At 39.1% G+C, this 16,362-nt stretch overlaps 1 protein-coding gene across 1 annotated transcript in view; it reads right to left on the reverse strand.

The window, feature by feature from the left end:
- Positions 1 to 16,362, reverse strand: part of arnt2 (aryl hydrocarbon receptor nuclear translocator 2) — a 172,954-nt gene that overhangs the window by 107,718 nt on the left and 48,874 nt on the right. The window contains exons 7-10 of the mRNA XM_088004065.1: positions 3,176 to 3,241; positions 2,481 to 2,566; positions 1,703 to 1,779; positions 1,076 to 1,210 (exon numbers count right to left, since the gene is read on the reverse strand). Of these exons, the coding sequence (XP_087860191.1) occupies positions 1,076 to 1,210; positions 1,703 to 1,779; positions 2,481 to 2,566; positions 3,176 to 3,241 (364 nt within the window). The remainder of the gene's footprint in view (positions 1 to 1,075; positions 1,211 to 1,702; positions 1,780 to 2,480; positions 2,567 to 3,175; positions 3,242 to 16,362) is intronic.

A 16,362-nucleotide genomic window follows, 5' to 3' on the forward strand; every position in this document is an offset into this window, starting at 1 on the left:
GCTCTACTCTGAGTCCCTCCTGGATGACCGAGTTTCTCACCCTATCTCTAAGGGAGAGCCCAGCCACCCTGCGGAGGAAACCCATTTCGGCCACTTGTATCCAGGACCTCGTTCTTTCGGTCATGACCCAAAGCTCATGACCATAGATGAGGGTAGGAACGTAGATCGACCAGTAAATCGAGAGCTTCGCTTTTTGACTCAGCTCTCTCTTAACCACAACAGACCGGTACAGCGCCCGCTTTACAGCAGACGCTGCGCCAATCCGCCTGTCGATCTCCCGCTCCCTTCTTCCCTCATTCGTGAACAAGATCCCCAGATATTTAAACTCCTCTCCACTTGAGGCAGGATGACCCCCCCGACCCGGAGAAGGGACTCTACCCTTTTCCGGCTCAAGACCATGGCCTCGGATTTGGAGGCACTGAGCCTCATCCCGGCCGCGAGCCGCTCCAGCAAGAGCTGCAGATCACGTTCCGATGAAGCCAATAGGACCACATCATCCTCAAAAAGCAGAGATGCGATCCTAAGGCCACCAAAACGGATCCCCTCAACACCTCGGCTGCGCCTAGAAATTCTGTCCATGAAAGTAATGAACAGAATCGGTGACAAAGGGCAGCCTTAGCGGAGTCCAACTCTCACCAGAAACGAGCCCGACTTACTGCCGGCAATGCAGACCAGACTCTGACACCGGTCGTACAAGGCCCGGTACCTCATACACAAATTTTACTTTTTGAATTGAATTACTGATTGAAATCAACTTTTAAAAATGACATTATAATTTTTGACCAGCACCTGTATACTGGAAACCTCATGTTGCTGAGCACTCAAAGGAGAGGTTGAAAAACCAACATCTATTTTGCCTCCTTATGTAGCCATAAACACTATGATTCTTCATGATTCAGTAAAATCTTAGAAAACAAACATACGTAAAGCAGTGTTAGCGGCTTTTTTAATGACCAAAGAAAATAACCAGTTTTGACTGTACCAGTCAGCATTCTCTAACAAAGATTCTGAAAATCTGAAGGAGCAACACAGCATCTTCTACAAGAAGGAAGTTGTGAAATCCTAAAGAGCTTACCTGAGGTTGATAACCAATGACGTTAATGCACCGTGGATCAACAAACGTGATGACACCATCCGAGTTGTGACGTGAGAGGAACTCTGTTGGAACTGACAGGCCATTCATATCCATGGAGACTGGAGAGCTGGTTACCTGAAGGGGGCACATACAGACGCAAAGGTCACCACATTATGCAGCAATGGAGAATAGGTCTTAAAGAAAGCCACAATCAATCAAGGTGTTGAAATATTAAGAAAACCACAGAACTATGTGTGCTGGTTTTTGGCTTTCATTTATCTGCTGTCAGTTCTGTTAAACTGCAGTGTGAAGATGCTACTTACCCACAATGTCATTGTGTCATTATGTGATTATTTTCATAATAAGGATCAGAAGATCATTTCTCTGCGTACACCAGATAATAATGAGCTGGTTTTATTTGACAGTGAGGGCCAATGATCAGAAGGTGGTTAATGTGTAGGAAGGGCATTTTCTCATGGCATCATTTCTTCTGGCACACTGGAATGCAAGGCTTATATGTTGATATGTGAAAAGAGTCAGAGTTCTAGGCAGATCAAAGAGGAAGCTGCTGTGCAGTCATGGTGTGGAAGTTGATTCTGCTGTTATAGGGGTTGAGCTGAAACACACCTGCAGTCTCCCAATGGCCACCAGGCAGTATTTTCCTGTCTGACCCGCCTCTGAATCCTCTTCTGGTATGGTCATGCCTGAGTTATATAGGGACAGGAAGATGTCATAACAGGTGCAATGAGAGTTAGAAATAATGCACGAACAAAGGAGAAAGAACTATATTTTGCAATAAAAGCCAGAGCTTTAGTGATGTTTTGTGAGGAACTAATTGAAAGTGGTGATTAAACCTGCTGCAGACAGTGCCAGAGCCAGTGTGAGCATGAAGACGAAAGAATCGCTCTCTGTTACTCAGAGCAGAGTCTATTCAGGAGAACATTTAGATCATACACCTCAACATTTTCCAGCTCATTTTTGAAATAGTTTGCCCACTCTGCTTTGTCTCATGCTTTTGTTTCTTCTCATCCACTGAACCTCAACTCACAACCTGGCTCTGATCCACCAGGACCAAATGCTAATACTTGTAACTGTTTTTCCTGTCTACGGATATTGAGTTTGTGTGAGAGTGGCTTCTCATTCCACTAAAACACTCTTTATGAAAATCCCTCAGTTCGGGTAGTTGCACTGAGAGATTTGAGCTTCCTAGAAATTTCCCAGAAATAATCCTCTGTGTTGGCATCGAAACAACAGAAATCTAAATGTTTGCTGAGAAATTGATTAGACAAAATATTAGTATTTCACAAAACCAGATGGAAGCATTTATCTGAACAGTGGTCAAACTATGTCTAATTGCTGGAGATGTGTGGGAAAGCCCAGTTGCAGCTGCAGAACATCTCTTTACCTGCAGGGGGCCAGGCTTTGATGTACCCAGTGCAATGCACCACAGAGTACTGAGCCTCTCCTTCTTTGGATGGTCCCAAGCCGTTCCTGATAATCAAACATGGAAGGACAGAAAGACAGCTGCAGGTTAGAGTGAAACATACAGATAGACTAAACAACACAACAATATAACTGCTATTCTCTTTCATACAGGCTTTTTACACATAAAACACATGTATCTGACAGAAGAGTCATTCTCTCTCTGTGTGTGTGTGTGTGTGTGCGTGTGTGTGTGTGTGTGTGTGTGCATGCGTGCGTGTTTTTTTTTTCTGTTTCATGCTCACAGAGATGAGGTTTCATTGCAGTGCAATGAAACCTCATCTCTGTGGGCTGCTGGATGAAAATCAAGTATCGAGTACTACTTCCGGCTTAAACATTCTGTCCCAGAATTCTTTCTTTATGCATAAAAAATGATCTAAATATTAGACATGTGCTGCAGCCTCAGCATTGACAGAAAAACATTTTATCGTGGACTTTGAATATAAAAGGTGAGGCAGAAAAAGCCTGCATATGTCAGAGCTGCTAAAAGCAGTTTACTATGAAAGCTATGTTTCTTTCCCTATTGGTTATCACAAAACATTATTCATATTTTACAAAGGATAAAGTCAAAATTCACTAAAATTCTGAATCATAGCTGTTTTTGGACTCAGACTCTACCTGTATCTTTTCCTCATGTTAGACAGACGATTTAGGGAGATGTGATCCAGTGGCGCACTTCCACACCTAAATGACAAACACACACAAGACTCCAACTCATCATGGACCAGTTAAATGTACACTGGAACATTTAAGAACAGTTTGTAAATGCCACCACCTGTGTTAACCATGTCAAACTGTGAGAAGATGTGAATGGAACAAGAGAGATGTTCCATTCACATCTCTCTTGAACAAAGCTGTCCCATAACAGAACAAAGCATGAAGACATTTGAGGACCCTACTGTTGGACTTTGGAACAATCTAATCTCAGGTCCCACCACATGGATGGGGCCCATTATTGCATTAAAACATCAATATTTACTCTTTCTGAATCATATTAACAGAAATTACCTAAGAGAAACCTACACTAACTGGTTCTTAAAACAAACCTTGCTGTATTTAGCACCAATGACAGGTTGAAATTCTTGGGTCATTGAGGGTAAGGCCATGATGATGACCCATTCCAGTTCTGGTATATTCTTGGGGGAGTGAAGTGTATGTTGGTTCAATTCAATTAAACAATTATTTATTAATAACAACAACAACAACAGGGAATTAAATTAAATTAATTAAATAAATTACTGAGATTCACCCAAAGTGGCTCAAGAATACCAAACTTTTTGTTTGTTTAACTCTACTAGTCTTAATTCGTTTTTACAGTATGTTTGTTTATGTTTTTATGGGTTCTTAACCCCATGAAGAGAAATGACATACTATCTAAAATGAAGAAGGAAAAGGTAAAGGAAAAGGATAGCTATGTTGCAAAAGACACATCGTACATCTGAGGAACATGAAAAATTAAAAAGGATGGGCGTTCTCTAAAATATATTACTCATCGTATAAGTCCAGTCTTAGATGGGGCGTAGCCACATTAATATAACAGAGAGTTCCATTTGAACTTATTTCTGAAATCAATGACAAAGAAGGGAGATATTCGTTGATAACATGATAACAGGTAGAATAGATGGAGTCAATGTAACACAGTGTAAGGTACACATTCCACCTGAAGGTGACTTTTCATTTTTATGAAAAACTATTTGATTTAATGGGACAATCAACGGTAGTGATGGGTAGATGAGGCGTCATGTATCGTTTCGACCCATAGCAAAACTGTGTCGATTATGTCTCGATACTGTGTACCTGAATACTGACACCTGCTGGACATTAAAAATTCCTACAGGCAACATAGTGATTTGATGACCTAGTCCAGTGGTCCCCAACCCCTGATCCAGTACTTGTCCGTGGACCAATTGGTACCAGGCCGCGCAACAAATAATTAAATATTTCCGTTTTATGTATTATTTGAGTTTGGAGGATCTTTTATTTTGAAAATCCTTTAACCGGATTCTCTCGGTTACTTGCGCGCCAACACTGAGCCCACAAGCAGCAAATTGAGTAAGAAACAGATCAGGTGTCTTTGGAAAGTTTCTTTGCAAAGGGGAAAAGGACCAGAGAAGAGACAGGAGGATGGATTTATCCCGGACCGGTAGGCGAGTCCCACATTACAAGCCGCTCTGAGTAACATGCGGCGACCGGCTGCTAATGAAGCAATGAAGCTTCAAACTGCTTCGCCACATAGAGACAGAGCACGGTGTGCATAAGCAACACTACGGGTTTCACTGTCTCTCATCATTCCCAGATGGGACCGTCTCCTTGGAGAGAAACAAGCTCAGGGCTCCCCTCAGTCATTATCGTGAGTTAAAATTTTCATGAAAGTAAAATGTTCGTTTTTGTGGCGCATCTGTATCTTATTTTGAAAGGATATGTAAACGTTACCATAGTGACCAGAGTCTGAGAGTGTTTGGGCAGTGGTCTAGAGGAGAGGAGTGGAGCTTGTGATAATTAAGTCTGGTTTAGACGGCAAGATTTAAGAATTGTCGGCCGATTCTCCAAACCTCTGTGACCACAGAGCTGATAAAAATATAACAGGTTCGATCGGTTCATGTTCAGCCACAAGGCAGGAACAACACACCATACACGAACCAATTCCAGTCACGAACCTCCCGATTCCAGAGGATAATCCAGGAAAAACCCCAACATAGTATACGGGAATTTAGAATAACCAAACAAGGACGACGATGTAGAAGTAATAGTGATAGTTTGTGGACTCATTTTAAGAGATAATAGACGTAACAAAAAGAAAAGGCAGTGGATAAAAGACAACGGGAGCAGCCGCTCTATTTGCTGCACTATGATTTGGAGGTGAGTTATGTTTTTTCATAGTTAACATTTTTAACTGAATAAACATATATAGTAATGACCTTTACATATAATATTAAACATTTCCAGATTTCATTTCCGACATCCACCGGACTTTCAGTTGCGTGATGTCAGCTGTTTGGGATTCCCCTCCGTTCTTACATCACCGCGCTTTCTGATTGGCTCCCTGTCACTTTCAACAGGTTGTATTCTCGTTCCCAGTCAGGAAAACCCCCACAGGCTGCAATAAAAGGGCCAAGACAACCCAAATTGGGCATTTTCAGGCTTTAGCGGGAACACCAACATGCAGAAGTCTTATCTGACGGTTCGACCCCCCCACCCCCTGGGCCGCAGCAAAATTTCTAAGTCTTGACCGGTCCACGGTAATAAAAATTGGGGACCACTGACCTAGTCCATACAATAAGATTTAAGTCTTTGTATTTTATTGAATATTATTATTATTAATATGTCATATTTTCAATTAAATTTAAAATATATTTGATATAAGGTCAATAAAAAATGTGAACATGTACCATAAAGTGAAAATTTAAATGAACGTGTTTGGAATGAGGATCCTTGTAAACTGTTTTTTCCCCACAGATTTTTATTTTAAAAAAAGGTTTTTACAACATTTTGAAATTTAGCCTGTTACGCTTTATTGACAAAACTTCTCCTGCTGTAGAAAAAAATGAAGTAAACACTACATCTACAGCGAACCCTTGTTTTTCTTAGGGTTGCGTTCCGAAAATAACCCGTGATATGAGAAATCCGTGAAGCAGTTACCTTTATTTTTTTAGTTATAACACAGCATAAATAAATACTCTACATTGAAACCAAATGACAAAACCTGTTTTCAGATCAGCGGATGTGCATGTGCATCAATTGGGCTTTAATGTGATCCAGAATTATGACATTAAAGCGTCTCCTTCAAGCTGCGTTGCGAGATTCATAGCTGTATCTATGGCAGAGTGATGGATCTCGTCAAGCGAGCCTCCGGTCGGGTTTTGCACTGCCTCTGGCCACAGTTTTTTTTTTTCCGGCTGGCATTCAAAGTTTCAGTTTCCTATCTGTATTAAATACCGTAACTTTATTGGCACTCAGGTAGAGAAGAAGCGCAGAGACTGTTTCTACCAATCATACGATCAATCAGGACGCATAACACTGTGAAAAAAAAACTGCACAAAAAAATCTGCGAAGCAGCGATACCATGATAGGTGAACCATGTTATAGCGAGGGTTCACTGTATATGAAATAATTTCTAAAAAGCAACTGAGAAGACTGGCTGTATATCTGAGTTTATCCTAGGTGTATTGGGACTTCATTCTCTTGTCTGGCCTCATAATGCCTCAGCATTGAGGAGGTAGATTTATTTAAATAAGACAGTTTAGTAAAACATGTGTGACACTTAACCTGCAGAACATAACATGAAAGTAAACTAAGAGACAATTTCAGATGAATTTGGATTCAGATAGATCAAGTAGAAACTGACAAGAACTGGATGAAACAACAAAATGAAAACAAATGTATTTTCCAAAATAAGATCAAAATGGTCCCACACTGCGGAAACCTTTCGTTTGAGGCTGCTCCATAGTTGACGCTGTTCCGTAAAAGATCAAGAATTTGTTTGGCAAATGCTTTTGACAGATTGACAGAAACACAGTTTGGCACTTTAATGTCATTTTTGAAACAGTTCCTGTATCGGTCACATGACTTGCTGAAACCAATACGCGCACTGACATGGGTTTTGGTCTATGGGCTTCACACATGCGCCTACGCATCAGTGTTGCCAGACCCATCACTAATCAACGGGAATACTTATTTGTGAGGGGATTGGAATATAAGACTCAATCCATTTTTCTAAACTCTTAGGGAAAACATTACAAAAACAACAAGCAGACAACACAATATACAAAATAAGGGACCCAAATTCTAAAAAAAAAAAAAAGAATATATATAAAAAAATGAAATCCAACAAGCTTCCCAAACTTACTATAAACAATTCCTAGAACAACTTAACCTACCTGTTTTGTTGCATTATCAAAATCAAAGGTTAATGGCTAATATCACAGAGCTTGAGCTCTCTTATGCATTACAAAGCTTAAAACAAATAAATCTCCTGGTTCAAATGGATTTCCGTCCGAATGGTACAAGCAATTTAAGTTAGAGTTATCACCATTCCTCCTTCAAATTCTTAACATGGCTCTGAAAGAGGTTACAATGCCACCAACATGGAAAAAGGCCACAATATCTGTTATTCCAAAAGAAGGAAAAGACCATCTGAGCTGCAGTTCTTACAGACCTATCTCTATACTTAATGTTGATTATAAGCTATTTACATCAATTCTCTCAAGGAGAATACAACAGATACTCCCAGAACTTATTCATACAGATCAGTCCGGTTTTATCCCACAGAGACAAACCCATAATAATATACTGTATGTTGCACATTGCATATCTTGAACCACATTCAAAAATACCAAACGCCAGCTGCAGTGATCAGCCTCTACGCCAGGGCTGCCCAAAGTGGGTCCTCGAGGGCTGGCATCCTGCATGTTTTAGTTCTCTCCCTGGTTTAACGCACCTGCATCAAATGATGGCTCATTAGAAGCTCTATGAGGAATATTGACAAGCTGAAAAGGTTGTTACTACCACCAGGGAGAGCACTAAAACGTACAGGATGCCGGCACTCGAGGACCGACTTTGGACACCCCTGCTCTACGCTGAAAAAGCTTTCAATACAATAAGCTGGGACTTTCTATAAAGTACTCGAGACGTTTGGTTTCCACTCCAATTTTATTGACGTAATCAGGTCACTGTATACAACACCAAATGCACGGATAAAAATCAATGGACATCTGTCAAATACCTTTGAATTAGAGCGTGGAACAAGACCAGGATGTGGATTCTCTCTGTTTGCCTTTACATAGAACCTTTAGCCCAACTAATAAGGAAGACTGACAATAAGGTAAAAACATTTCTGGTGATGCACACAAGGTGGCGCTATATGAGGATGATGTGTTGGTATACATCAGTGGTCCCCAAACTACAGTCCGCGGGCCGCATCCGGCCTGCCTCCACATTTGGTCCGCCCCCTGAACAATACCAGGGAACATTTAGATTTTTTTTTATATACATATAAGCCGCTACTTTTTTCCTAAGCTTTGAACCATGTGGCTTATAGTCCGGTACGGCTCATATGTGGATTTTTCTTCAATCACCAGGGGGCTCTTTAGCAGGAAGTGAATCATTAGAAGTCAAAATTGGAAATAAAAGAAGAAATTACCCATTAAAACAGAATTAGGCTTTAATAGGGAATTGAAATTTGAAAATGTTGTTGATCAGTTAAATTAGCATTGAGGGGAAAAAGAAGATTTTTCGTTTTTTTTAAATAATACTGGGATCATTATGAGAATTTGAGGCATAAATATTAGGATCCTATAGATGACAGTAGTGCAACAATAAATGACGCAAGCTGCCGTTGAAATCTAAAGAAGAAGAAGAAGAAGGTGGCGCCCATTTTCATTTAGCACATGCTAGTAGCAGATACGAAGGATCAGCACTTTTACTGTTCGGAAACTGCCGTAATCAGTTCAGTTAAATCTAAACTTGGCAACTTTTTCTTTTTCAACCGTAATAAATGTGATATTCAATCGACCTGTTATGACTCAAATGTTGGGTGTCCGCCCCCCTCTGCTGCATCGTTGTGGAAAACCTGGAGCGGAAGAGAATATCTGCGGCTTATAGTCCGGAAAATACAGTATTTATTTCATAAATAGTGTTATTATTTATTTCCTGGATGTTTTTCTGTGAAGTACCCAGAGAGGGTTATTTGATTGTGCTTTCTGGAAAACAATACATTTTTACATTTAGGCACTCCTGCAATCGTCACACTTTTTCTGTTACAAACTGACTCCGGTCCCCCACCAGAGAAGGTAAAAGTTATGCGGCCCTCACAGGAAAAAAGTTTGGGGACCCCTGGTATACATAAATGAACCAAACACATTGCTGCCTACATTATTCCAGCGCTTGAGCAGCTTTAGTGAATTTGCAGGATATAAATTCAATATGAAAAACACGCAGATATTGACATTTACTTATAATCCACCAAAATGCTTGTGTGCCGAATTAAAACTTAAAAGGGACTAAACTGTATTGAAATACCTTGGAGTTCTGATCCCCAAAGATACAACCTCAATAGCTAAGTGTAATTATGAGGATCTTCTGACCAAAATTAGATTGGATATACAATGCTGAACTGTCACTCACTTCATGAGTTTAACCCAAAGAATTAAATCTGTCAAAATGGACCTACTACCAAGATTTATTTTCTTGTTTCAAGCCCTACCAGTAGAAATTACAAAAAAGCACATTTTTGTAATTGGGACATAATGCTTTCCAGATTTATATGGGTTGGAAAAAAGCCGAGAATTAGATTTAGGGCTGAAACGATTCCTCGAATGATTCGAGTACCTCGATTACTAAAATTCCTCGAGGAAAATTGACCTGCCTCGAAGCTTCGTTAATTTATGTTTTATTAGTTAGCGCACCGTGTTCCGGCCGGGACTTCATTTGCGTTGCGCGGAGCTCTCACTTCCGCCTCTGAGTTGTTGACAAATGCTAAGTCTCAGCAGCATAAAGTCCAATCTTCAAGATTGGCCCGTGGGGATTTTATTGATTGATGATAATGCCCGACTTTTTATCGTTTTTGGGGAACCAATAAGCATCCTTAAAATGACTGGGGAATGCCTGGAGTACGGCAGCATTTCTCCTCCGGGGCTGCTGGTTGAAAGCGAACGGCGGGAAGAGCGCTGAGGTGAGCGGATAGACTGAACAGGGCGGGCGGCTGAGTAGCTGATGCTTACCGTGTAAATGTAGCTTTACCGACGAACCGCACAATAAATTTCATATCCCGGTCTGAAGAAACGGGTGGCGGAGCGCATCGTACATGGCTGGTAGATGAGTTTCTGAGTGTGACCAGTGAAGGTGTCGTAAATATTCCGTATTGCTTCCCCCGTGTTCGTCCCCCGGTCTAACGGTTCGTCAGTCCGCTGGTCTATTTCCTCCCCTCCACCCCATCTTACGTTCGTTCATTCGCCCTCTCCTCCCACTCCAGGCGGCATTTCCCGTATTTTCAAACCCAAAGCGTGACAGGTTAGGTGGCAAGGTGAGTTTAATTAATCTATTAAACTCACTGAAGATGAATACATAAACTAAAAGCTGGATTGTAGACATTTTTTATAAGCATATTTGTGAGCCTGCCTCTTTGTTATTAAATTCAATATAATTTCAGATTTTTCTATAACTTTTCTTCTGGTTAACTTAGAAAGTGAGCTATTATTGTTACAGGTTAGTTTTCTAAACTACAAAAAAGCAACTGTTAGGGATGCTCAAATATGAAAAATTGGGCTGATATTGATATCTGATAGTATATCAGATATCAATATGCCAATATGGTATTATGCCAGATTTACCAATATTTCATTTTAGAATTTTTTTTATCCGATTACTCGATTAATCGTAAGAATAATCGATAGATTACTCGATTACTAAAATATTCGTTTACAACAGCCCTAATTAGATTTAAAACACTACAGCTCTCAAAAGAAAAAGGAGGCATGAACGTACCACATTTAAAGAACTACTTTTATTCTGCACAAATTAAACCTTTGATAAACTTTTGTAATAAAAATTATAACGGCTTATGGAAGGACATTGAATTGGCTCTTACTCCAGACCCCCGCCCTACAGGCAATCTTGGGGAATAAAGATTTAGAACAGATTAAACTCAAAACTGAAAATCCTTAGATAAGATCCCAATTAAAAATCTGGACAGATGTTAAACAGGAATATAAACTACATGACACACTAAGAATTATAAGATGGTGTGCTTACAATCATGATTTTAAACCAAATCAAGCAGATACCGGATTCCGTAGCTGGATAGCTACAGGAATAACAACACATTTCTCATTAATGGATAAAGGACTAATAAAAACTTTCAAACACTTAAAACAAGTTATAACTTGGGAAGACAGGATTTTTATAGATATCTACAAGTATGCCACTATCTTAATCGGGAAATTATTAGGCATACAGATGAGCAGGAACCAGTGCTTAAATAAATATTAATGGCATATCAGGCAAAATCCAAAAAAGGAATTATATCACGGTTATACAAGGGATTTATGAGTAAAAAAACACATTCAACTTTCTATGTGAAAAAGAAAATGGAAATCACAGAAAATGAATGGAACAGTTACTGCGTGACAGTTTGGAGATCTACTAATTCATACTCATGGAGAGAATTTAACTGGAAATACTTGCTTAGACTTTTTTATAACACCAAAACAGAAAATGTTTTGTACCATTGGGAAGCCTAAATGGTGGAGGCAATGTGGAAACACAGAACCCAACCACTGGCATATATTCTGGGACGGTACAATTATAAGACATTATTGGATAGAAATACACAAAAATATTGAAAATATCTTGGATATCTTTTAAAATCGCTATTTTTATTCTAGGTGACACAGAATCCAATATCAAACAGAAAATATCAGTTTGATATTTTCAAACAGATATTTGAAAATATCTGTTTCAAATACTAATTACAGTCTGTAAAAAAACTGTCACCAGATGCTGGCTCCTCCCTGAGCCTTCCACTATAGAAGAATGGATAGAGTGTGTTAATGAAATCTGTCAGATGGAAAGATTAACATTTTTAATTTGTTTTCAACTGAACAAGTTTACTATTTTGTGGTCCAAATGGGTGTCCTATGTCAACAAAACACAATATGGAAGAATACCAGATTGTTGAGAATGAAAAAAGAGAGGGTTCATTCTTCAGAGTGTTTATTTGCTATATAATTTATTTATTGTTATATACATAAAAGTAACATTTTTCCAAAATAATATCCCCTTGTTCCATCTTTTTTTGTTTTTGTAAATAGAAATGTAAGAAGGAATTTAGTATCACAGACTGAAATTGTACTCTTGTAATCTTCTCAATACCTGAAAAATAAAGTAAAACACACACACACACACACACATATATATATATTATATATATTTTGGCCTGGCACGGGTATTTGGGGAGGCACGGGGGATAGTAAAGCATGGCAGCCCACCAGGCTTATAATACACTGGGGGAAATAATGATTATTATTAATTAAATATTGTTTCATTTTAGTTTAGTTTTTATGAGTTACAGTAGTAGTTTTCGTAGATTTTTCATACTTTGATTATTGTTTATGTACAGAATTAAAAAAAAGTCAAAGAATTGTTATTATGTATACATCAAATGGGTAATGAATACTCAATAGAATATATAATTTTCAAAAAATGTATTCAATTATTGTTAAAAAACCAACTGACTAATGTTTTCTCCAACCTTTTCCTGTTGCCATTTTGCAACAAGAAAAGTATAAGTGCCACCAGGAGTATGGAGCAGGGGTGCGTTAAAGGGGTGAAAAGTAATGACGATTCTAGGGGCCCTGACCAGCAGGGGGCCCTCCACAATTGAATTATTTATACACTGCTCAAAAAAATAAAGGGAACACTCAAATAACACATATAGATCTGGATGAATTAAATATTCTCATTGAATACTTTGTTATGTACAAAGTTGAATGTGCTGACAACAAAATCACACAAAAATCATCAATGGAAATCAAATTTATTAACCAATGGAGGCCTGGATTTGGAGCCACACACAAAATTAAAGTTAAATGTTTCCTTTATTTTTTTGAGCAGTATATTTTGTTAATAGACATAAAATAAAAAAATCAGGGTCCTGACAAATACAAAATTAATCATATTGTATTTTCAAAGATTGTTTTTAGCAGTAAAAGTTTAATGTTGCCCCTCCCAGACCAAAAAACACACATCCGTTTTTGCCCTGAACCCCCCTGGATCTGCATGAAAAGGTTCGTTCCTGCTTGGAGCGCTTCACCGTGACGTGTGCAGCTACAGTCGGTAGAAGCTGCAGCTGAATGCAGCGGCGACTGTGGCAGTTACTATGCTGCTAAGAAAAGTTATAAAAATCAGGTTTTCAAAAACAAAATAGAGAGAGTGAGAGAGAAAAAGGCAAGAGTGTAAATTTATAACCCAGTTTTTCTCCAAGAGAGGTGGGTAGACTGTGAGATTATCAACCATTTAGCATAATTAGCTTAGCTACAGACTACTGTTTACCTCCATTTCACTAGCATTTAATGAATTAAATGCTAGTGACAACATATTCATATATTTTTAGCTTGTTCCCTGTGCCTTTTACCACTTTCAGATGAGTGAGTGAGCAGCATCTCTAAAACACATTCCTCCTGACCCATCCTCTCCTGAGTGAAATTAAAGCTGCAGTATGTAACTTTTATATAAATATTTTTTTCCACATATTTTTTAAAACTTTCATTATGTTGTGACAGTATGGTATGAGAGGTAATCTGTGAAAAATCTATGTCCTCTGCTAGAAACAACCAGTCAGTGGCAGGAGAGTTTTAGTGCTGTCAATCACAATCTCATGTGGTGGTGCTCATCCTTCCTCCCCCTTGTTTTGTGCTATGCTGCAGCTAGCATAGCACAAAGCTGTGCAGATTCAAACTGTGAATGCTCAGTTTAGTTACCATAGTTACCAATGATGGCAGATAAACAGTGTCTTGTAATGATAAGTTCTTTCTCCACCATTAGCACATTTAGCAGTGAGTGAATGAGCCTAATTGACAGCGCTAAGAGCGTCCTGCTAGTTCTGATTGGTTGTTTGGTCAGAACGGTGCATTACTTTAACCAGTAATAGTAATTCAGGAAGGAAATGGAGGAGATTGATTGTTTTCACAGATTATCCGTCTCATAACAAACTGCTACAACATGGTGACAGCTTTAACAAATATAGAGAAAACATATTTTTTATTAAAGTTATGTACTGCAGCTTGAATAAAATGCAACTACATAGCATTTTTAGAAGTCTGGATTGCTTTATGTGTAGTTGCACGTTGCTTTTGACTGTTGCTCATGGGTGTAAAGTAGGTTAGGCTCAAGGGTCAGAAGTGAGCAGAAAATCAGGACCAGCCACGGTTTCAGTTTCTTCCAGTTATACGTTTTATTCAATCCTTTCTCAGACTTCTCTCCCAGCATTCAAAAACTCACTGGTTTTATACACATTTGGCACCACACCTGTGCTTAATTGGACACAGCCACCAAGGAACAGGTCAAACAAACAAATTCTAAACAAAGAAACACCAAAACTACAAATCAATTTACAAACTCCTACCTAATGAAATTATCTGCAAAATAAGTCACATGATCCAAAATAACTCCAAAAGATTATTTTTAAAGAAAAACAAACAAAGCAATACACAAAAGAAAAACCCTCTAATTGGTAGAACCCAATAAGGTAATCAATGACATCATCCAGCCACTCAATCAGGAAGTACTGGGTCGGCCCCTCCCACACTCCTGCAGATCTACAAGGGCAAATGATGGTGAATAGAAAGAAAAAATAAATACACCTTGAAACAAATTCAACCCACAATCCAGAAATAATAACCAACCTAAACATAGATAGATCCTGCAACATAATGCTAACACAAACAAACCCGGGATAGTAAGTAAAGCAAAATTGCAATGTTTACATTAATTATTATAACCAACTATAAAATAAGTGAATGATAAAATATAAGGGACAAGTGGTGAACATAAACTGAACCACTTTGTCACATTCCCCCCCCCTTTAAGTCATTTAATCTTCATAGGAACGGGAAAGGTAATCTGCCACAACATTCTTCTTTCCAGCTTTATACTGAATCTTAAAACGATAAGGTTGCAACGACAGGTACCATCTGGTGATTCTTGCATTGGTCTCTCTCATTTTGTTCATCCATTGTAAAGCTCGATGGTCAGTCTCAAGCACAAATTCACCACCCAGTAGATAATATTTTAAAGTGTCAAGAGCCCATTTTATCGCCAAAGCTTCTTTTTCTATTGTTGAGTATCTAATTTCTCTGGGAAAAAGCTTTCGACTTATGTACTGCACTGGTCTTTTGTCACCTCCATCACCTTGCAGCAACACTGCTCCTAGCCCCACCCCTGAAGCATCAGTCTGCACTGTAAATGGGCGTGTAAAGTCTGGACACAGCAACACAGGTTCATTACACAAACAGTTTTTCAGATCCACAAAGGCAGCCTCACTCTCTGAAGTCCATTTAATCTTGTTAGGACAAGATTTACGTGTCAAGTCACTAAGAATGGCTGATCTGGTGGAGAAATTGGGGATGAACCGACGGTACCAGCCAGCTAAACCTAGAAAAGATCTCAGCTTTTTCTTAGTTGTAGGAGGAAAACAAGCAGCAAGGCTATCAACCTTACTCACCTGAGGCCGGATAACCCCACCCCCGATAACATACCCCAAGTATTCAACTTCAGTCTTAGCAATGTGACACTTTCCAGGGTTGATGACTAATCCAGCTGCTTTGATTCTTTGCAGGACATCTGTCAGATGCTTCACATGGTCTTTCCATGTCTCACTGAACACCACAATGTCATCGATGTATGCTGCTGCATAGCCATCAGCTCCTTTTAAAACCAAGTCCATCATCCTCTGGAATGTAGCTGGAGCTCCGTGAAGTCCAAAAGGCATAGTTCTGAAACGATAAAGTCCACTAGGAACCCTGAAAGTGGTTAAATCCCTTGAGGATTCTGTTAGTGGAACTTGCCAATAACCTTTACAGAGGTCAAGTGTTGTCAGGTAGTTAGCATTTCCCAAGCGCTCAATAAGTTCATCAACTCTCGGCATTGGATATGCATCAAAGACAGAGACAGCATTAAGTTTTGAAAAATCAATACAAAATCTTTGTCTTGAGTCATTTTTCTTGGGAACAAGCACCACAGGGCTGCACCACTCACCTCTGGAAGGTTCTATGATCCCCATAGACAGCATTTCTTCCACCTCCTGTTTCAGA

This window comes from Poecilia mexicana, unplaced genomic scaffold, assembly GCF_051168715.1.
Source record: "Poecilia mexicana isolate PSO_F unplaced genomic scaffold, ASM5116871v1 scaffold_3, whole genome shotgun sequence".
NCBI lineage: Eukaryota > Metazoa > Chordata > Actinopteri > Cyprinodontiformes > Poeciliidae > Poecilia > Poecilia mexicana.